The 24,088-nt window shown below is 39.8% G+C and overlaps 1 protein-coding gene across 3 annotated transcripts; it reads left to right on the forward strand.

Moving 5' to 3' along the window:
- Positions 1-5,349: 5,349 nt before the first annotated feature.
- On the forward strand, positions 5,350-16,243 carry LOC143025541 (uncharacterized). Of its 3 annotated transcripts, none has more exons than XM_076185385.1 (5): positions 5,350-5,621; positions 7,344-7,466; positions 9,950-10,067; positions 11,590-11,703; positions 16,012-16,243. In XM_076185385.1, the coding sequence occupies exons 1-5, from the start codon at positions 5,490-5,492 to the stop codon at positions 16,062-16,064; spliced, it is 540 nt and encodes a 179-aa protein (XP_076041500.1). In that variant the 5' UTR covers positions 5,350-5,489; the 3' UTR covers positions 16,065-16,243. The 3 variants fall into 3 exon arrangements, with proteins under 3 accessions (XP_076041500.1, XP_076041502.1, XP_076041501.1); XM_076185386.1 differs by lacking the exon at positions 5,350-5,621 and adding an exon at positions 6,049-6,134; XM_076185387.1 differs by lacking the exon at positions 11,590-11,703 and having other exon boundaries at positions 5,398-5,621.
- The last annotated feature ends 7,845 nt before the right edge of the window (positions 16,244-24,088 follow it).

Consider the following 24,088-nt stretch of genomic DNA (forward strand, 5'->3'; position numbering starts at 1 on the left):
GAAGTAAGGCAGTAGCAGACTACGGAACGGGTGAAAGTGTCCATGGAGGGGAGTGGGGGGAGGGGGAGGGGGAGGGTTTATCTCAGTGCCCTATAGCGGCCCGAAGAGCTCAAGAACCATGTAAACATCACGCTTGTTGAAAGTAAACACAGATAATTTATCCACGTTGGTCGAAAAATTCCAAAAGCTCGGATATTCTGAATAATAGAGGCTCTTTCATAATGATTTTATTTTTTCCCCTAAACAGGAGTTTTCCGGAATACCCGTAATTTCTAATCCTACTAATTTCTAATACGGACAAACTTCGGGATATAACGGATCTGTCCGGTATTTCTATCGGGTATAACGGATCTTCGGATATAACGACAGACCCCTGTCTCCATATCGTCCGTTGCATCGAGGGTTTACTGTATTACAGGTTTCAGAATTTCAGGAATCTAAATCAGAGAGAACTATCTGTAGACATTGGTTTTCTATTAAGGTTTGGAGTGATAGGAAATGAAACTACTACAGGTGTGAGAACCATTAAAATAAATTTCGAAGTTTAAGTGTGTCTAAGCCGAATGGAATAATTTGACATTGGATAACATAGACTACTCGAATATGATTAATTTTAGTTGCACCCCTACGGATCAGAGATACGCAGCTTTTTAATTATTATAATTATCATTAGAAACAAATCTCCACTTAAAAAATAAATGCTATTCACTGTGAACCTCTTATCCTTCTAATCTTCTTCTTATCCTTATCGTCCTTAACCCTTTGATTACCTATATGATTAGGTGTGGTTTTTTCCTCAAGGATAGAAACGCTGGTTATTGTTGACACAATATTCTACCCTTTCAAGAATGAAAGTTTATCATAGATAGATAAAAACGCCTGATGGAAAGCAAAATCATGTTCTTTAAATCCGACAAAATTCTTGAACGGGTTAATCGAGATAGTCTTCTTTTTTATCAAGAAGGGTATATGTATGGGAAACTATTCTCGTAAGTCGAAATAAAATATCAAAGAAGAGAGTTGTGAGGACAATGGCGTGATCGTGGTTCCTGATGACTTGGGGGCACTGTCAGGCTTTTGTTTCAAAAGTTTGATATAACTTCTTTAATTCTTTACTAACCGCCTATATGGCTGTCACTCTCTTCATTTTCATGGTCAGTTTACGCAGATTTCCACCATGGATTACCGATCGCCATCTTGTCGCAGGCGTCTACCATCTGCGGCCTCTGGAACCAGTGTCGAAGATCAGCACACTGAGACAGTCTTTCGACCTGTGGAAAGAGAGAACTCTCTTTCTCGGCCTCAGCACTCAGCACCTCCATCTGTTATGTTTACCTAAGACGCACCACTTCCCTTCTCCTGAGGTCACAGACGGAAACGTGATGAGGTTGCCAGCCTACGTGCCCAAGAACACGACGTGGTCCCGTGTCGAGCATCTCCTTGACGTCACCAAACAGGTTCCCATGCGTAATGGAGACGGCGAGAGGCTCGGGGACCGATGGTGCCTCGCTCTGAAATCATTATTTTCACTTCAAATCGAGACTGCCGGACCATCTCCAGATGCCCTTCCCTCGCGAGTATCATTCTGAGTAGAGAAGCGTCATCCTCGTGTCCGTTCCTTGAGACAAGTGGCAAGTTTCGAGGGACACAAACTGACTTGCTGGCGAAGACATGGCAAGAAGCCATTGGACACCGAAGGACGCGGATATATAAAGCCTCGGAAGCTTCCTTCCGTCAACATTTACGCCTGTAAAAGCAAAGCAAACTCACCTTACCAAGTGATCTACTATTCTCAAGTGCGCTCAAACAGCAACCCTTTTGCTACGCAATCTTTGTCAAGATGGTTATCGAAGAGTCACACAGCTCGTGCATTGCCAGCGAGTCATGCACGACCGTGCGCAGTCTGGGAGCCAGGTAAGAGTCGCCATAGACATAAGAGATAGAGAACCAAGTGCCCTTGTTGCTTCATACCACACGACATCTGGTGCAGGAGGAACGATGTGTTAACGTGGTGTGTTTTCTTGTTGCAGAAAAAAGTCCTTCCAAAAGCTGCAGCAACTTCTCTTGGAAGCAGAATCCAGCGCCGACCGGGCCAGCAGCAGCAGCAGTAGCAGCAGCAGCAAGCAGACTAGCGATTCGAAGCAGAAGTCGACGAGTCCTGTCAGCAACGAGAATGGCTGCTGGGGTCCCGTTTTCAAGAACAGAGAACATTTCGTCTCCTTACACCTCTTCTGAGTCTCTCCCCACCACCACCCTCCCATTCCTCCCCGCCCCCTCGATGGGGGGCGGGGAGACTGCCTCGCTCATTCATCTCTAGTCATACCCTGGGCAGTCGCATATTGTGGCCGCATCATACGTACTTATATGCACATATATTATGTGGATCTTATATCAGTGGATGAATACTGAAATAAATTATGTTTTGTTATATATTGTATGCTTATCTTTATACGAACAATCATCAAGTGTGTTGCATTGTGCCGACGTAATTACAATAAGAAGACACTGAAACAGAAGTGCTTTGATAGTGGTTCTTCGTCTTCAAGAAAAACGTGCTTCCGAAAAGGAGTTCATCAATTTGTATGTCGTTGCTGTTTTCCCACATTTCCTGAGATTCTTTTCCAGAGGTCACCGATCTACGGCCCTCAGGCCATATCCGGCTCATCACCTCATTGTACATGTATTTTGTTTTTGTATATTCGTTGTATTATATTGAACGAAATGACTGTGTGGCCGCGATAGCCATTCTTTCATTTATTATGTCCACGTGAAAAAAAAAGTTTGGTGTCCCCTGTTCTATGCCTTACTTCTACCATCCTAAGGACCTTTCCCTTTAGCCTAACATTAACCAGGACAACATATCTAAAGAGAGCCACCCTTGCGAAAAGGTTTAGTTCGTATCTACCCATCAAACTTAAGACTGAATTAAAATCAAAAGGCTAGAGTCTGTTCATATACCAAAAGCAGCACGACTTAAGCGTCAGGCATATGTTCCATTGTTTCTGGAAACTTACAAACATTTCCGATTTCACTCTAGCAGACACGGATGCACCATCAGGTCAACTGGGAGTTCCCGTCTTGTTGCCTTTCCCTTTTCTTGCGGAAACTGAACGCCATCTTGGATTCCGAGTGCTGGGGCCCCAAATGGGGGCGGGATATCTTTGGATGGAAGATTTTTAATGCACCCCTAATGCAGAAACCAAGGAAAACTGATTCTAAATAAATCATAAACTGCCAATGTACATAAATGTTACGACGACATCACAGGAGTTTACTGGAGAAAATAAACAAGTTGCCCACAATGATTTCCATGCTTGTACTTTCTTTTGCTTCAACAAGTCATTCGCATCGGATTCTAATCTGAACTGCGACGATTTTATTCGATTCGGAAAACGTCATAACTCAAAAAATTACAACATTCACTCGGGCTTTCGCCAGGGAATTGCATTCAGCTGAGGGACATCCTTTAAAAGGTCACAGAATTAAATCTATATAATCTAACGCTTCGACGTCTTGTGTTTATTCTGGCTACCGCAGATGATTCCATTACGATCGGGGAAACATTTAGAAGACAAAGGGTTGACCACCCAGCAGGTCGTCTGTGGACCTTAAGACCGGCATCCTGTCCACTACTTCCCCGATCGGATGGCATTCCACTGTGGGTTCCCTCCTCCCATGATGTCTTCTGGCGTTGATGGTCTTCTTTGGTTGTCAATGTCCTTTGAGTGAAGGGAATAAGGGCCTCGCTGATGATGGGACAACATCTCCAACCCCACCCACACCCGGTCCGAGAGGCAGACGTGTAGAAGGTTGTCCCTCTCCCTGTAGCAAAATATATAAATAGGGGTTGTACCACACAAACACATGTAATCAAATAGGACTCTTGGTCGTTCTCCATTACCAGTGCACAAAGCCAGACCTGAGCTAAAGTGAACAGAGTTCACCTTAATCTACTGATGATATATTAAATTTACACAACATCTACCGACTGTCACCTTCTCCCTCAGACTCTACACCAAATCCTGAGCGACAAAACACTAACGCCTCAATCAACTAAGTCAGTTTATGAAGTATAAAATAACTCACGACAGTGGTACGAGATTATCCAAACGGATAAAAGTGCAAATGAACCAGCCATTAACAACCAAAAACCAACCATTTATAATAGTAGTAGTGGTAGTAGTAGTAGTAGTAGCAGTAGTAGTAGTAGTGGTAGCAGCAGCAGCAACAGCAGCAGCAGTAGTAGTAGTAGTAGTAGTCCTAGAGCAAAGGCATTCTACGCTCGGCTGGCTGAGGTAATGGCTGAAAAGAAACAACAACCAAAAAGCAGCATTGTTTCATGGATGAGATGTAGACTGTCATTCTCACTCCTAAGATCAGCCCTCCTATGCCTGAGAGGTACCAGGTCCCCACCGCCCAAATCAGCACATATACAAAACCTAGATTTTGAGCAGACGATGGTTGACAATAGGATAAATGAACTTTTGTATTAGGCATTATTAAAAATAATTAAATAAATAAAATAGATAAATAAAAGGGTCGTCGACCACAGTCATTGGCGGGAGAGGGGCCAATGAACTGTGTCTGTGGGAGACAGACCCTGCTGCTTCCACCACACAGTTCCACGAGGATGGAGGTAGTTGTAAAAAAAAAAAAAAAAAAAAAAAAGCAGTAGTAGTAGTAGTAGTAGACCAGAGTCATTGGCGAGAGATGGGGCAATGAACTGTGTCTGTGGGAGACAGATCCTGACTGCTTTCACCACTCAGTTCCACGAGGATGGAGGTCGTTCCTAAACATATATAGTAGTAGTAGTAGTAGTAGTAGTAGCAGTAGTAGTAGTAGTAGTAGAGAATGAGATTGAGAAAAGCAGGATGTACGAGGAGCATACACAGAATGTGGACCAGGACTCATTCACTCCAAGAACTTTTACGACTCCAGTCGGGATGGGTCCAAGGGAAAGGCATTCTACGCTCGTCTAGCAGGGGTGATGGCAAAAAAGAAACAACAGCCAAAGAGCAGCATTGTAGCGTGGATGAGATGTAGACTATCATTCTAATTCTACAGATCAGCTCTCTTAGGCCTGAGAAGTACGAGGTCCCCACCTCCTAAATCAGCGCACATACAAGACCACTATTTTGAGCAGATTGTAGTAGAAAGTAGGATAAACGAATATCTGTACTAGTCTTCATGTGAAATCATACAAAATACAAAAGGGTAGTCGACCACAGTCATTGGCGAGAGAGAGGCCAATGAACTGTGTCTGTGGCAGATAAATCCTGACTGTTTTCACGACACAGTTTCACGAGGATGGATGTCGTAAAAGAAGAAGAAAAAAATAGTAGTGGTGAAATTCAATAAGATAGTTTTCCGTATACGATACGATGATTTCATGTTTATCCGTTGCGTACAATATAACAATAACAGAGTTCGAGAAGCAATTCTGATGATAACAAAAGCAATTCTGGTGATAAGAAAATAACATTTCAACAATGAATATCAGTACTAAAAATGCCGGCTTGTTAGAAATGATAAAAAGAAGGGAGTTGAAAATATTACATTGTGAAGAGAAGAGTTTAAAGGAACTAATTGCAAAATATGAAGAAAGTTTAAATCGACTCAAGGTAAGTAAGTCTAAAGTTAGTATAAATAATGAACTAAAAACATAAAATTTTGGATCTAAATCATTAAATAGTATAAAATGTCACGTCATATTTGTAGTGATGATTTATATGACATAAATTTAGTCTTACGAATGGTTAACTTCATTATATAGTGAAGTTATGGTTAATATCATGAGAGTGTGATTCCCATCCTGACCAATGTCAGTGTCATGACGTAGCCTAACTTTACCAAATTAATTACCAAATCATTATTTCATGGTCAGGGAACAGCATACATGTTGGGGTGGGGTCAACTCTGCCCATTGTCAACTTGACCCATCTCCTCAACCATGTTGACTCACCACAGTTAGGTACCCGGTAGATTAGGTTAGAGTAGGCGAATTTATCATACTTTAATTTCTTCAATTTCTGCATCTATATTCTATAAAAAAAAAAGATGGCGTCTGACATCTCAAGCAGCTGATGGGCCTAGTTGGCAATGGTCCAAGGTGGCCAGCAAACTTAAAACTACAGGTAGTGTTAAATTGGTTTTAGGAACTAGGGGTGTATCAGATGGGAATTATTATAAAAGATTATCTCATATTGATAAAGAATGAATATAAAGAACAGTAAGTGTTTGCTGTACCCACATACCCTCCCACACTTTACCTTTCATTGCAAATTTGCACCAGTATTTCCAATTTCTTGCTCTTTTCTCAAAACACAATCATGAATACAATTGGATTACTTGTCAATCCTTGGAACTATTCCATGTGACCAGAGAAATTCAGTTACTGTATTGCTTTATAGAAATACTAATGAATATTTGAAAATTGTTTCCTGTATTCCATTTATTATTAGTAGTTTTTTGTTTTTGTCCAATATTGCATTTGATTTTTATTTTTGTTTCTTCTGCAGAAGATTTGTTTTGGAATTGGGCTTTCATCTCACCCCCCCCTCCATGCAATGACTGGGGGAGGTATTGGAATTAATGGTTTTGATTTGGGGGGAAAACATGAAAATGAACACTGTTTAAAAGACTAAGCAAATGAATGAATAGATAAAAATGAATGAATAAATATGGTCAAGCATTATTTCTTGCAAGGTATCATAATCTAACCAGACGCAGTTAACCTCTTTAGTACGAGTCAAATTCTTGTAGGCAGCATCAGCTGCTTGATGCTGCATCATAATACTCGTGTATAAAATATGAAATTACAGCTATATTACTCATTTTCTTTCACTGAATATTAATAACCACAGGAAATATGATCAAGCCAGTTCACAGAATATGGGGGTCACTCACCTACAACAACAAAGTGAATGTAATCAAGACACCAATGCTAGCATCCTCATGTACCCACTTGTGCCTTGTGATGCCTACCAAGGCATTCATATGGAAGGGGTTAACTTGATTTGTGTATATATTATATATATATATATATATATATATATATATATATATATATATATATATATATATATATATATATATATAACTTGCATAATCTAACCTAATCAAGCTTAGTGAGGGGCTCTGCCCAAGATCTTTGTTTCCCGGCCAAAGCCATTTTATGTAGCTTTGAGGGCAGAGCTCCTTACAAACTTGTACATGAAACTAATGACAGGTACCATACAGTACATGTTAGTGAGCACAAAGAATAGTTTTGCTGTATTGTTTTTAGGAATCTTATCAAATGATCTTATGTAGAATTTGTTACACTGATACTTTTTTATTGTCAGATTGAAGAACTCACACTCTCAAGTAAAGTCAATCAGGCTCGATACGCAATGCAGTCACATAGCAATACATCGTACAGTGGCAGTAATTACTCTCCCCCAGCATCTAGTACAGTAATGCACCAGGTATGTACAATTAAATTTCAGGAATGCATGCATTATTGTGGAAAATTCATTGGCCTAATCATTAGAATGTATATCCATTGTTTTATTGTGGTATAAATTATACATACACATATCAAGGGCTTTTTCCCCCTTACAAGGGAGGTAGCCAAAGTCAAAGATGTAAATCCACTCCCACCCATTTCATCCCCACATACTCCACCCCTCCTTCCCTCTTTTCTTGACTCCACCTGGATGACTGGTTATCCGAGCATCTTGTCCTCTGCCCTGGGTCAGAAGCAATGCAGCAAGACACAGCACATCCACAGCAAGACTGCTTCATTTAATCAGTGTCCTCCCTCCCCTCATGCAGAAAAAGAGAAGATGGGGAGAAATCCTTTTGGGCTGCATCAGAATATCATTCACACATACACCCCCCCATCCCCCACCCACTCCCTTTCATGTAACACAGCATCATCCATACACAATCATTCTCCACTCACCCCTATCTTCTGTCTTCTCCCTTCCTTCCTCCTTCCTCAATAGGCATTCCCCTCTTTCCCAAAACCCCTTTCACCCCATCTGTCCATCTCATCTTTGATTGCTCCCTCATGTTCACTCCATCCACCTCTGCCTTCCACACTTCTTTTACTAAGCTTGCTTCATTCATTCTTTCCATGTGTCCAAACCATCCCAGTACTCTTTCATCAACCCTATCTCCCAACACTTTTTTCCACCCCTGTTTTTCTCCTCACCTTTTCTCACTCTATCTAGTATAGTAACCCCTACCATACTTCTCAGGGATTTCATCTCAAACATATTTAAACTCTTCCTCTCTTCGTCTTTTTATGTTCCATGTTTCTGCCCCATACAGTGCTCCCGGCACAATCACTCTTTAATACAATCTCCTCTTAGCACCCATTACCAAATGTTTATTTCTCATTGCACTTTTGAATCCACCAAGGCATTTACTCGCTTCTCTCATTCTACCTTCTACCTCCACTCCTCCCTTTCCCACCACATTAGTCCCCAAGTATCTAAAGCTACCCACTTTCTCCAGTCTCTCTCCCGTAATATTCATTTCCAATTTGTTACCATCCTCTCCCCTTGTACATCTCATCACCTTACTTTCACCCAGATTTATCTTCAACTTATACACCCTCCCAAATAATATTGAGTCATTGCTTAAGTGGTAATTTCAGAGACTGAATATTTTGTAGGAGAGACAGTGGCATTGTTTGACTGGTGTACATTTAAGGTCTAATGACTGATTATTGGAGAAGATGCACAGACTACCTGCAGATGTCTTGATTCTAGTGGCTTGCAAAGGCATGTTAGCTATGTCAATGAATCAGTTTGTTGTACTGGGTTGTTCTTGCAAAAGACTTGCAGCTCCCAGGAAACTAGGCCTGTAAGTCACTCGGTGAAGAGATTTTCTGTTGCTCTCTGGAAGGTGTTAGTGTAGGGCAGTGTAATATGATGTGCTTTGAGTCTTCTATATAGTGGTTGCATCTGGGACAACGGGTATGTTACCAACATTTCTCTATTGGTACTCTTGTAATGCAAGGTGGTGACCAGAATGTAAGTATATCAATGCCATTCTTTCTTGTAAGTGATTTTTCTGTTGGGTCATTTTCTGGCAAAATGTAGAATTTGGCAATCTATTGTGGAGTGCTTGTTTTGTGATCTGAGTAGAAGTAGAGGTGGGTGGAGTGAACTGAAGGGGGAAGACCAAGAATGAAGTAGAAAGGGTCATTGGATGCATAAGAAATGCCTGTTGAGCAAGGAAGACAGAGTGAAAAAGATAGGTGTGAATGGGAAGGGGTTGTAAATCTATGTACCAAAGGCTTTTTCCCCCTTACAAGAGAGCCAAGTCAAAAGGCAAGTACCCTAAGGTTTAAATAGATAAAGAAATAATGCAGCTTGAGGGGATATTCTTGTTTACCATATAATGAAGTAGCGAGGATAAACCAAACCCAGCTGTTAGGCCATACTATGGAGGTGCTGCATTTTGCTGCATTGCTTTAGACCCAAGAGGTGTGGCAGGGGACAGAGATGATCCTTCATCCAGAAGGTAGTAGGATGGGAGAGGCAACAAATGGAATTTAGATGGATGTAGGGCAGATACATACTTTGGCTCAGCCACCCCCACCCCCATTAAAACGGGTAAAGGCTTTTTGGTATTATGTATTATTATATTATCATCAAATGAAGTGGCCTTGCTGAGGATGTGTTGTGTCTTGCTGCATTGCTTCTGAGCCAGGGCAGTGGGAGAGATGCAGGAATGACCTGTCATCTAGGAGGAGCCAAGAAAAGAAGGAGGGAGGGGTGGTGAATGGAAGTGGAATATATGGGAATGAAATGGGTGAGAGTAGATTTATGTCTTTGACTTTGGCTACCTCCCTTGTAAGGGGGGGAAAACCCTTGGTATATGTATGTATTATTATCATAGTTAAGAATTAATCCCTCGTATTTTAGTGAGGAATAATCATGTACTTCTTCCATAGATTGCGTACAACACAGACCCTCTTGAACATCCCAACCATTTTGGCACAGAGCATTTATCAGATGAACTTGGTGTAAACCAAACAACATTGAATCTAGAGGCAGCACCATTGATACAGAGTAAGTAGTTATTGTAATTACATTTTGACTCATAAATCAGCAAGTAGTCATAAATATTTCCTATTTCATTGTTATTGTAAGAATTGACAGTTTATTGTAATGAAGTTCAGGGACTGTAAGAATATATGACACAGTGTCAACATGTACAACATTCTTTGGAGATACAACAGCTGTATCCCTGGAATGTGTGGGGAATATTGTGTAATGACTTAGTGTTGTAATTATACCATATATGGTTGCAATCCCATTTTTTTCATTGCCAGTGGCCATTGCTGACTGCAGGGATGAGTGATGGGTACCTGCAAGTGCATTGGTCATTTGTCAGCAATAACCAACATTTATCCTTGGGAATAATATGACACCAAAGAGGTGAATCCATAGATATGGTTGAGGAGAGATTTAAGGAGAATAGCAGAATGGAGGGATAATAAAGTTGAAAATTGTAAGGTGCCTGAAAGTGGTGGGACTGCAAGACAGATGTCAAAGAGAATCAGAACCTGTCAATGTCCTCACCTCAAGGAAGAGGTACAGACCAATGGGGCTGACAGTTGTCTCTGAACCAGGCCTAGGATATCTTTCTCATAACTTTGAGTGTATTTCCTTCACTTTTTCACACAAGGACAGCTGACAACCAGTAACTGTGCTTCTCCTATTATAATGCACTTATAAAAAAAAGTATATTTAAGTAAAGAAATCAGTAATCAAATAAACAGCAAAAAATGGGGTAGGTACATTAATTCCTTAGGTGGTAAAACAAAATGTATGAAGTATAGTAGAAAATAATACATACATATACCAAGGGCTTTTCTCCTCTTGCAAGGGAGGTAGCCAACATCAAAGGCATAAATCCACTCCCACCCATTTCATCTCCAAATACTCCACTCCCATTCACCACCCATCCCTCCCTCTTTTCTTGGTTCCTGGATGAGGGGTCATCCCTGCATCTTGCCCACTGCCCTGGGTCAGAAGCAATGCAGAAAGATGTAGCACATCTACAGCAAAACCATTTAATTGGTGACCCCCGTCTCCGGCCCCTTATGCAGAAAAAGAGAAGAGGAGAAATCCCTTTGAGCTGCATCAGAATATCATTTACACATACTCCCTAACCTCCACCCACTCCCTTCCATGCATCACAGCATCATCCATACACAACCATTCGACACTCACCCCTATCTTCTGTCTTCTCCCTTCCTTCCCCAACAGACATTCCCCTCTTTCCCAATGTCCCTTTTATCCCATCCATCCATCTCATCCTTGGTTGTCCCCTCATGTTCACTCCATCCACCTCTGCCTTCCACACCCCTTTTACTAATCTTACTTCACTCATTCTTTCCACGTGTCCAAACCATCCCAGTACTTTTTCATCAGTCCTATCTCCCAACTCCTTTTCCACCCCTGCTCTCCTCCTCATTTTGTTTCTCACTATCCATCCTAGTAACCCCTACCATACTTCTCAGGAATTTCATCTCAAACACATTTAAACTCTTCCTCTCTTTTTGTTCCATGTTTCTGCCCCATACAGTGATGGCGACTCAACCACCCCTTCATACACAGACAACAATCCACTGTTTCTTCCCAGAGGGATTTATAGGATCTCATGGATTGTTGCAAGCCACTATGAGACTGCAGATTCTGAGTTAGTGAAATTTAAAGCAATGATTATTACATAGCCCTCAATTTAGTGGACCCCCACTTAACAAAATTTTGAAGCAGCAGACAAAAGCCTGTGACTCAGGTCCACTACCTATCTATATGCCAAGAGATTTTTCCCCTTTATAAGGGAGGTAGCCAAGTCATAGGCATGTACCTATTCCCACCCATTTCACTCCCTTCCACCACCCCCTCCATCCCTGCATTCACCAACTGCCCTGGGTCAAATGCAATGCAGCAAGACACTATATCCACAGCAAGGCTGCTTCACGTTATCGGTGACCCCCCCCCCTATCTTCCTATCTATACAATGATGGTATATGAAGAGCCCATCTTTACAATCCTTAGTAAGTCTGATATTCAACATAAATATATTGAATTTGTTACATGTTGGAACAGTGTCCCCCATTTTGTCCATAAAATCAAGGGATACATTTATTTTAAGTCATTGGTACTATATATAGAAAATTATTTAATTTGATTTGCCTTACTTGTGGTATTTGATGTGTGTGTGTGTGCATGTATACAATGTGGGTGCATTGTATTATATATATTTATATATTTACCTAGTTGTATTTTGCAGGAGAAGAGCCATGCTCATAGAGACCCCCAGTTGTATCTTTCCGCATCCAGTTTTTTCTTAAAGTCATGTATAGTTTTAGCACTCACTGTTTTCTCTTTCAGATTATTCCATCTCTTTCAATTTATATATGTGTGTGTGTATTTTACCTATTTGTATTTACCTAGTAGTATTTTACGGGAAGGGGAGCTGTGCTCGTGGTGTCACATCTTCATATTTAATTTTATCTAGACTCTTTCAATTCATGTATTGTTTTTGCATACACCACATTTTCATTTAACTTGTTCCAAACGTCTATTACCCTTTGGGGAAAGCTGTTCTTTTTCAGGTCTCTTCTATAACTGTCTTTCTTGATTTTCTTTCCGTGTCCTCTTGTATCTCTACTATCCCATTTTATTAGATCCTCTCTATCAATAGTTTCTATGCCTTTCATTATTCTATAGATAGTTATCAAGTCTCCTCTCTCTCTTCTTTGCTCTAATGTCTGTAGCTCAAGTTTTGCTAACCTCTCCTCATATGATAGTTCTGAGAGTGTTGGTGCCAATTTCGTAATTGCTCTTTGTATTCTTTCAAGTTTTGTTATACATTTTTTTTTGTACTTGGTGACCACGTTGTCGCTGCATACTCCAATCTTGAATTTATCAGTGACTAGTATTTTCTTCACCATTTCTTTATCCAGGTATGTAAATGCCACTTTGATTGTTCTTATTAAATTATAAGTTTCTCCAAAAATTTTGTTTATATGTTTCTCAGAGGACATATTATTCATAATAATGACTCCCAGGTCCTTCTCATTTTCTACTGAATAGAAACACATTAAGTTTGTGATGCATGATCATCCTTGTCTAAATCCAAACTGCATTGGATTTAGTACCTTGTTTTTTCCAAATTCCTTACCCATCAAATTTGGATCATTCTTTCACAAATTTTAGCTACCGTACTTGTAAGAGACTGGTTTATAGTTAGTAGGGTCTTCCTTGTTTCCCCCTTTATATATTGGTACTAGATTTGCTCTTTTCCAATCTTCTGGAACTTTTCCTTCTTTCAATGAACTGCTTATTAGACTATGTACTTTGTCTGTTAGTTTGTTCCTGCATTCTCTCAAAATTCAGTTTGCCATTTCATCTGGTCCATTCGATTTTCTGACATTGAGATTGCTCAAGTGATTCATTATTTCTTTCGTTGTTACTTCTATCTCTTTCATAGGGGGGACTTTCTCCTCCCACTCAATATCTCCAAGTTGTATGTTCTCCCTCGTAAACACCGATTTAAAATGCTTGTTCATAATTTCTGCCATTTCTATTTCCTCTGTGTATTCAACTCCTCCTTGTCGTAGTTTCTCTAATTCTTGTTTGTTTTTTAGTTTGTTGTTTACAAATCTCTAAAATAGTTTTGGATGATCTTTACATTTTTCTATGACATCTTTTTCGTATTTTCTCTTTTCTTCTCTGCACACTTGTACATATTGATTTCTATAACTAGTATATATTTTCCATTTTTCAAGTCTTTTGTCTTTCTTCCATTTTAACCAAGCTTTATCCCTTTTGTCTTTTAACCCCCTACATCTTTTGTTGTACCAACACTTTACATATCCTTTTTCTTGTTTTTGTCGTGGAACATACTTTTCCACTCCTTTATAAATTTTTGTCAAAATATTCCATTTCTCTTCTACTGTTGTTTCCTCCTTGTGTATCCTTTCCCAGTCTGCTTTTTGAAAGAATTCTCTTATTTCATAAAAAAAAAAAAAAATCCAGACATCAATCTTCCCTTTCTATATTGTTAATTTTTTCCCATGTATTTTTCCTCATTTAGTTCCAGTTCAACCAATATGTGGTCACTTTTACTTATTGGCATCTTATATTCAATCTTGTCCACTATTTCGGGTTCTGACGTGATTATTAGGTCCAGTCTTGATGGCTCTTCCTCATTTCTATACCTAGTATTCTCTTGTATCCATTGTGTCATTGTAAGTTTTATAATCATATCAAGTAGTACAATTAAAGTCACCCATTATAACTATTCTTCCTCTATCTTCCATTATCTTATTTAGTGTGATCCATGTGTCTTGTAACATATTTTTGTGTTCTCTCTTCCCACGAAGCCGTTTTAGGAGGCACATAATTTACTACAAACTTCCTGCTCTTCCCATCCCTGTCCTCCACTTCCATCATAATCATCTCTACTCTATTATTTCCATATATGACATTCCTCACATTTATATCCTTCTTAGTCAGGAACATAACTCCACCCCCTTGTTTTACCTCTCTGTTTCTAATCCAATAATTATATGCACCATGTCCTACACTGTTGGGTGGTAGTGGACCTTTCAATTTTGTCTCTACAATTCCCAATATGTCCGGTTCTTTTTCCTTCAGATAATCATTCAGTTCATTCAAGCCTGTTATTAAGCCATCTATATTTGTGTAAGACACTTTTAATTTTCTGCTACTTCCATCCTGTTTTCTGTTTCTCTTCCGTTTTTCTCTGCTATGAACCATTTCCTCACTTTCATATCCACTACTCTCCAATAGAAATTCTCTTTGTTCTGTTCTCCTTTTTTCCTTAGCTTCTATTCTTTTTGTTTTCTCTTCCTCTCCTTTTTATTCATCTCTCTTTTTATCCATACCTGTTTATACAGATCACTTTTTGCTAGTTTCCCTGTTTTTGATAAGATATTCTCTGCTGTCGTTTGTGACCTGAATTTAACCTTAATTGGTCTGGTCTTATCTATATTGTATTTCCCTATTCTATATATTTCTTCAATTTCTTTCCCTGTTTCTTGTTCATCTTTAACTACTTTTAATATCCTGTTAACTTTTTCCTTCTCCTTTACTCTTGTAGTCCTATTTGGATTATGCTTTTCTTCTATCCCTAATATAATTATACATTTCTTTTTATCCGCTAAGTCTCTCACTATATTCTATTTCTCATCGCTTTAATAACTGTCCTTAGTTTGTTCTCTCATCTGTTTAGTCATTATATCTCTAAATTCAATTTTGTTATTCTCTTGGACTTTTCTCCAACCTTGTACCTCTTTTTGCTATGGACTCTTTATTTTTATTCTTCTTTAATTCCTCATTCTCATCCTTTACTTCTTTTAACTGTCTTTTTAATTCTTCTATTTCTTTAGTCAGGTTTTGATTCTTCTTTAGTTCTTCCAGTTTATCAACTCTGTGTAACTAATTTAATTGGTTAAACCTAACCTCCCATGCTTCATTCATTTTTTTTAGTTTCTCCTCTAGATTTACTAGTTGGGGGAGGTTGTCATCTCCTCCCTCATTTAATCCATAAAAGTGGTTATCTTCTCTTTCCATTGAGCTGCTATTATCTATATTTCTGCTCTTGATGTCTCTGCTCCCCTGTTCTACCTCATCTGTGTGTTCTGCACAACTTTTTTTGACACCCCTTCTGATGTCAGGGGCTTGTTCATCCCCTTCCTCATTTCCTTCCATTTTCCTCAATAATGTCTCCCTTCTCCTTTTTCTTCACCTGCCCACTACACCACAAGCTTTCCCCTTCCCTACTAATACAACACAGGTACTCCCTCATCGCTGTAATCCACGAAAATTGTGTTTCTTTCCGGAGTTCTAATCTTCGCTGTTAGTCCGACGTGTGCGTGTATGTATATCTATAGAATATGTGAGAACTACAGTATTATATAGTATTGTACCATAAAAGTAAAATATCTCTGAAGTATATTTTTATCAATTTCAGGAATGCTTAAAGATTCTGAAGTATATGAAGAAGAAGAGTTGGAAATGGAATGAAACTGAAATTTACTCATGTATGGTACTGAAAAGGTAGAGGACACGTGATTGGAGTGAAAGGAGCAAGGGCTTTTTTCTCCTCTTTATAAGGAAAATGAGATTGGAAAAAATATATATATATAATTTATTAAATAGATATTTTTTTATTACTATTGTAATACATATTGCATCTCAATACATTGAGACTTTTATTGACCATACCTAAAATTATCCCCTGCTTGGTATTGACTACATAACTGTTATGCAGTAGGTACATTTGGGATTTGAACAACCCCACTGTATATCCAAGTCATAGAACACTGTTTTACAACTGGAGACTTATATCCACTCAAAGATGAATTTTGATAAAGTTTATCTTTTAATATCCCTCTTTTGTGATAACATCCTTAAATTTATCCTTTACTACCTCTGTCACTCCACCTTTTCATTTTTCAATACGTGCCAACATGTTCCCCTGTGTGTCATTAAAACCAGTTAATTGCAGCAAAATGAGGGATCTAGGGACCATTTTCTATTCATAATTTTCTCCTGTATAGAAGTAGAGTGAAATGTACGCCATGACTTGACCATAATTCCCTTTCACCTATCAAATGGGAAAAATATACGGTATGTATATATAATGTGAGCTAATTCAAATTCATGTAACATAGAATATATTTCATATACATTTATTTCGTGTGATGACAGAGTGCAGATAATTAATTTTCCTTTATCATTGGAGTTGTATCACTGCTATTCGTTTTCAAGAAATTATTTTTCATTTTGAAGTATAAAGGTGACATTGTCCAATCTAGCAGTCATGTTCTCATACTTGGCCCCAAACTCAACAAGGAAACACTATTATGGGAAATGAAAGACCCAATTCTCATATTCTGTCTATTAAAGAATGTTCTTTATTGATTTAATGAATCTTATGTCTGAGTTTGCCTAATTGTTGATTAAGAAATATTTTCTAAAGCTCAAGATAAAAGAAATACTGACCCCCTCCACATGAAATTCCTTGTAGGAAACGGCTGGTCTCTTATCCCCTCTAAAAAACAAGATGGCTTTCAAAGAATCTTGCATGATCTGTGTTCCCCATGTAGAGCAATAACTGCACAAGTTGCAGTCAGTGTTTTAGGGATTTAGTGACACCCCTGCGGACCAGTCATATAGCCATTCAAAAAAATAATAATAATATTAATAATGATCATTCATAGTTACTATCCTTTAATTCCACTGTTGTCTTTAAACCCCTCATTATTATCACCGCAGTGACGTAGGGATCAGGTGATTTCAGTCCAGCGAAAATAACCTTTTAAGTTTGAAGGCTTGGTGCACTGTTTTTATTGACAGAGTTGGAAATTGAACTGTGTGGTCGGATGGAAGATTGATTTAGAGTTTTTATAACACTAACAGGCTAAAGTTACTGGTGGTCAGAGGATGCATGCTTAGGCTAGGCTATACATGTGTTAGTGAGCCTCCTCTGGAATATAATCACCTGACCTCCAAGGGCAAGTTTGACGCTGGTGAGTGTGCTCCCCTCCTGCATGTTCACTAATGATGTTGAGAGAAGGCTGATCATAGAAAGGAAACGTAACTTTTATAGGTCTAAGACTATTGAAGCACGAAATGACATTCATAAGTTATATACAATATTAGATAATCTCACTGGTACAAAAAAGAAAGTCAAATTACCAGAGGGTTATACAGACTGCCCTTGCAGATAAATTCGTAGAATTCTTTGACAATAAGGTGAAAAATATAGTGGCGAATTTTCAGGATGATACAAATGAGTCACTACCTGTGACTAGAGACATAAATGAACCAAGACTGCTATCTTTTAGACCAGTAAATCTGGGTGTGGTGAAATCCATAATGCGTAGAGCACGGTTGATATATTGTAGCAATGATCCCATCCCGATAAGTGACATTGAGTGTAGTGAGAATTTTGAAGACTTTGTGTTATCAAAGATTTAGTTAATCTTAGCATTGAAAAAAATACTTTTCCATTCTCTGAGAAAAGAGCGATTGTTAAGCTGATAGTGAAGGGTAGTCTTGATAGCCAATCCTTAAATTCCTACTGGCCCGTCTCAAATCTGACATTCCTGTCAAAAATTATTGAAAATGTTATCCTCGAACAACTGAATACTCACCTTGAATTAGTACATGCTCTTCCTGAGAGTCAATCCGCCTACCGTAAACTACATTCTACAGAAACAGCGCTGTGTTCGGTAGTAAATGATATGCGAATGTTAATGGATGAAGGAAAATGTGGTGTATTGATTCTACTTGATCTTAGTGCTGCTTTTGATACAGTGGTGCATTCTATATTATTGCAAGACTGTAGGAACATAGGTATAGAAGGGAGGGCACCGAGGTATTTCAAAAGTTTCCTTGAGAACAGAACATATCAAGTACAAGTTGGTGAATCGCTTTCAAGCCCAAAGGAGCTAGTGAGAGGGGTTCCGCAGGGAAGTGTCCTTGGTCCAATTTTGTTTTGCATATATACTAGACGGCTCTCTGATCTACTGAATAGACACGGGGTCAGTTTTAAACTGTGGATGATACACAATTCTATATGACAGTGAACAATGTGCATAGCATAGAGACAGTGCTGAATGATTTAATGTATGACATTAGAAACTGGATGAAATTCAAACAACTAAAACTTAATGAAAACAAGACAGAGTGCCTGATAGTTGGGAAAGAAATTGATTTGGTAAGGCTAAACATTTCAAGGTTGCACATAAATGGTGTCTCGATGACTGGGAGACAATACAGTATTAAGAATCTAGGAGTGATCATAGACAGAAATGCAAATCTCGCAAGTCAGGTGCATCATGTGGTTAGAATGGCTAGTTATCACCTGAGAAACATAACCTTTGTAAGGAAATATCTTGATAAAGAAACTGTCAAAATGCTTGTTCATAACTATGTGATAAGTAGGCTTGATTATTGCAACTTGCTGTATTATGGACTGCCTAACCACTTATTGAGGAAACTACAACTAGTTATGAACAGAGCTGCGAGGATGATAGTGGATTTAAAGAGGCGCGAGAGAATAACTCCCGTACTGATAAGCTTACACTGGTTGCCTATTAAGGCGAGGATCATTTATAAAATATGCACGCTAGTATATCAAGCGATTAAATTTGGAAAACCAGTCTACCTCAAAGAATTGCTTAGTGACTTCAGTACAGCTTCCGACTTCACGTTAAGGCATAATGTTCAATTAGACAGGCTAAATGAGCCAAGATTCAACACCGAAATGGGTCATAAAGCCTTTGTGAATAGTGTTCCAAGATTATATAACAAATTACCTGAATGCGTAAGGATATCCGAGAACTACATAACCTTCAAGAAGGAACTAAAGGCATATTTGTTCACTGAGTGCTATGACACGGACAGCATGTCAATGAGGACGGATTTTGGTTGCTAGTATAATCGTTTTCAGCTGAGCAGAGCGTCATGCAATACGGAGCTCAGCATCGAATCGTCACATCAAGTATCCAGTAAGTATCGAGAACTGGGCTGGGTTGTTCAAAATAATTTTTTGCACTATCTTGGCGTTAATTCTATCTTGACATTAAACGTCATGGTAACACAGTGTTACCATGGCATTTAACATCAAGATAAACTAATGCCAGTATTAGTTTTTTGAACAACCCAACCTTAGACTAAATCCTTGTGAGAAACAGTTATACTTGATCAAGGCTGGGGCCCGGCGGTGGGGGCGGGGGAGGGTACTCATGCGCCAGATAACTATCAGGTGAGGCACGTGGATGTCGACGGATGTCCGTCTCCAAAACAATGAAGATAAACACTGGCCTGCACCCTAGACGAATTGTGGCCAACATGTTTTAATCATTCTAAAAAAGCATGGCCTATATTCCAATTTTGTACACTAAAAACCAAGTGTTATATTGGCACCTCCAGGTTTTAGAGCACGGACATCACTGTAGAAGTGTTATTGATGTAACACTTAGTGACACCTCCAAGTGTTCGAGCAGGGACAACACTCGTATTTCTGTGTGGTGTCGTCCTTCATGTATGCTGACTGCAGGCCGAGTTCTTGAACCTTTTTGCCAAACGGTTTGTATCCAATGAAAAACACAACCTTTCACTTCCACCCCGTTTAAAACGTCAGAAAAGGCCCGCTACATGGCTGCCTCGAAGTCAACGACAATCAGTTTCACTTTTGGATAGGTGGGCAGGATCTCCAGAATTTTTTTTCATAAGGTTTTTATAATCCTTTTAGCTTTTGCCAGACATAAAAACAAATAGAAGATGTAGCTGTTTCTTGTGATCTTCACCGCGAACGAATGCGTGTATAGTAAATAGCTGCTTGAAGGGGGCGTTACAGTAATTACCGAGGTTGAACGTTGAATCGATATACCACGTTTTGGCTTGACTTGAGAGAGTGAGTTGGGTGGTGTTTGCGAAAACCAAGTGCCGTCGTTTTTTGGTCTAAACTTGATCATGACGGATTCCTGCACATGAAAAATGGGTCCACCTCTTGCAGGATCCACATCCAACACAGTTGTTTCCCGCAAATTCCGCATGGGAGGAACTGGCGCTTCTTAAACTTGGAGTGACGTGGCATTCTTGAACTTGAAACTTTACTTGAAATCGATTGAGTCGCTGATTTGTTTTCTCTCCAGAAGCTGGATTGAGAGTGACTGGTTGCCAGTTTTGCCCTCCCCCTTTTATACAAAATACTATTTACACAAATTATAGAACACCGCCAGTAATTAAAAACCTCCCCTGGTTACGCTGTGAATACTATTCACTATAAAGCATGCCGCCACTTGATTGATTCAGTGAGTTGTATTTACCACACATCATGGAACGCTCACATGAAAAGCCAGCCTAAGCTAGTGAACTCGGCCCAACATTGAGGTGATTTCAGCCCGGAAAACATTGGGCCGAAATCATTACGTATCTTCGGCACGACATTGTATCTATGGATGGAAACGTTGGTTATGGGTAACACACACACACATTCTCATACACACACAATTTACAAAATTAGATTTAATTGTTTAATTGAATTGTTATTCAATTGTCAGGTACATCAATTATTTACCCGTTGCCATGTATTTTCTTTTTTACCTCCAAGGGGTAAATTTACCTCCGATCTAGCGTATTGGCGAGGTTGACACGACCATAAAATTCTATTCATGATAATGCAGAGGCGTGAAAATAACGGGAACACGACAGCCGTCCACCTTGGTGAACACCGTAATTTGAGACCAAACTCTTAATTTTTCAAATTTCAAGTCCGCCATTCATCCTGGAGGTCAAAAATTGTGTCAGCATTCGAAACGGTCTTGTGCATGTAAGGTTCGACTGTATCACTGATCAAGGTGAGAACGCATCTTCTTGAGGAAAAGTATCGAAAGGCCTATGAATAATAGGTTGTTTACGGAAAAAAGTGTAACAACAAAATCATTCGACGACTCGCATGAAAATCAACACGAACATACTCCAAGCCTCGAAGTTATCGGTGTCAACCTGCACGACGACTTCGTATATTACACTCCAAGACGAAAACAGTGTCAAACGACCTCGACTCCGGTCACAAACATTCACAATGTCCGAGAGATGTGTAGAGGTATTAAAGAAAAAAGAAGCAACACTCACCCCAGGAACGCTTGGCCTTGGTGATGCATGCAACCTAGAAGTGTAGAAGTTTGTTCAAGTGTAGACCGACAATGTGTGTAGAACTGTGGATTAAGGCAGTCTTCACACGGTATTGGCAGCATTAAGAGGCCAAGTCCCTAACATATTGGCCACTTAAAACTTGCAGTCCATACTCGAACGGCACTTGTAAAAGGAATTAACTTGTCCTTAGTGTCAAACACTATACAGTGTAGCTAGTGGCGTGGATAATACTGGTAATGCCAACTCCATGATTGTATACTTCAAAGATTAGGTAAAATTTTAGTTGTGCACACTTACGCGATATAGCAATAGAAAATTAATTATTAATTTTGTAAATTATAATACATCAACGTAATATGCGATTTTCTTGGCGGAAATCAACAACAAATAAGTAGCTAAAACCAATTTTACTACCGAACGAAGTCGCGGCGGTTGAATGACACGCCATGTTTGTTTAGATTGATGCCGAGGTCGAAGAAATGGAAGGATGATAAATTCGTCTATTCCAACCTAACCTAGCTAACCTACGTAACCTAACCTAGAGTCATTCGGTACTTCAAATTCTAAAGATCATCCGGGTCGTCGTCGTCACGGATGCTGACGGCCTTAACATTATTGTACCCCGGGCAATTAACAGACGACGGCAGAACCCCGTATTCTCACAAAGTCCAAGGAAGCCATTTGCCTTAGTAATGCCACGTCCACACGGTCGAGCACTGTCCGCCGGGCACGAGGGATTTGCTCGACAACGGGCAATTTCATCGGGCAAACCATCAAACTGTCCGTTCCCGCCGCCATTTGCGGGCAGTGGATGGAGGGCTGACATCGTTGCCAAACGCACGAGGTGAGGTGCGAGCAAAGTTAGCAAACCCGCTCAGTACAGACACTTACTTTTTCTTCGACTAAAATTCGCTTCCTTTCTAACTTTCTCTTCTACTACATCTTCTCATTTCAGTTTACCTCCCACTAAAGATTTTTCCGTTTTTCCACCTTTCTCTACTACTACGCCTCCTACCATTTTCTAAACTTTCGTTGGTGATCCTAATCCTAACCCCGGCGTCAGCACCTCCGTCCAAGCTCCCGGTCCATTTCTCCCGTGCCGCGACCACCAATAAACCCCTAATCGCTCGCAAATCGCCCGGTGGCAATAGCCCTCTTTTATACGCTACTATCTTTTCATTTTCTTACAGACATTCTTCCCCTCCCACAAAACCCGATCCCGCGCAAGCGGGTGGTCTTTCCTAGAGATTCAGATTCAGATTCAGAGTACAGACCGAAGTTACCTTACCACCATGTCCGCACCTAGTACTAGTGCGTATTGGCCTCGACAAGATGTGGTATTGGTGCTTTGCTTTTCCTTATATTTGTCTCTTTCCTTTGTATATATGGCTCCACTTTCGAAAGGAGAACAGAAAAGCTGCTTATGTTCATTCTCATGTAATTGCAAAGCAATTGTTCATTTTCATCCTGCAATTCACGTAGGATTGTCACTGAGCTCCCGGCACCAGACATGTCTCCGTGGTTTCTTGTTTTTCTTTTTAATGCAGGCAGCAATTATAATGCTGTAAAGTGCTACCTTCTTTCCAAGTATGGCGGGAACCATGGTTATCGTACCGCACTGAACCACTCCCTCCCAACCCCTGCTTGCGGCCAACTAACCTCCAACCACCATCGTCAGCCGTGTACTTCGCGGGCAGAGTCTGCGGACTTTGCCCGGTAAGGGTAAAGTCTGCCAGGCACAGCTCGACCGTGTGGACGCGGCATAACAGTGCTTATCAACGTCACCTGTAGTTGGAGAATACCCGGTCCACAACGTGAAAGCCATCGTCTAACTGACGTGACTGGACTGGACAGACGACAGCATGGCGTCCGTACCGTATCCTAGCGGCTTCGTTCGTTAGTAGATATGCAAGGCTTTTTGTTATTTATTCCCGCAAAGAATATCGCATAATAAGTTCCTGTATTTTAATTTACTGAGAAACGAGAAAATATGTTGAATGTATAACATGGATTAAACGTAAAATAAATATTTTGTTCGATTTAAAAATAAATTAACCAACTTTAATAAAGTTCCTTTCCCTAAAATTATGATTGAACGACTCTACCCGTTTGGATGCCCGAGGAGGGCACCTCCCTCCCTCTGCATGCCACAGTTGCCACTGGATAGCCTATTGTTTGTGTTGTAGTTCTACACCCACCTACCGTACTTCCGTTGGTGGCTGGAGAACATTCATGACTAGACGTGGGTCCAGATAACACTTAACAACACTTTTTCAGTCATAAAATGTCTAGATACTATTTCTAAGTCAACATATCTATAGTTACACAAAATCACCTCACGATATTTTGATGGTTTGGTGCGGCAACACATCAAATAT

Source organism: Oratosquilla oratoria, chromosome 5 (genome assembly GCF_046742065.1).
Source record: "Oratosquilla oratoria isolate Oo_2021 chromosome 5, ASM4674206v1, whole genome shotgun sequence".
Lineage (NCBI taxonomy): Eukaryota > Metazoa > Arthropoda > Malacostraca > Stomatopoda > Squillidae > Oratosquilla > Oratosquilla oratoria.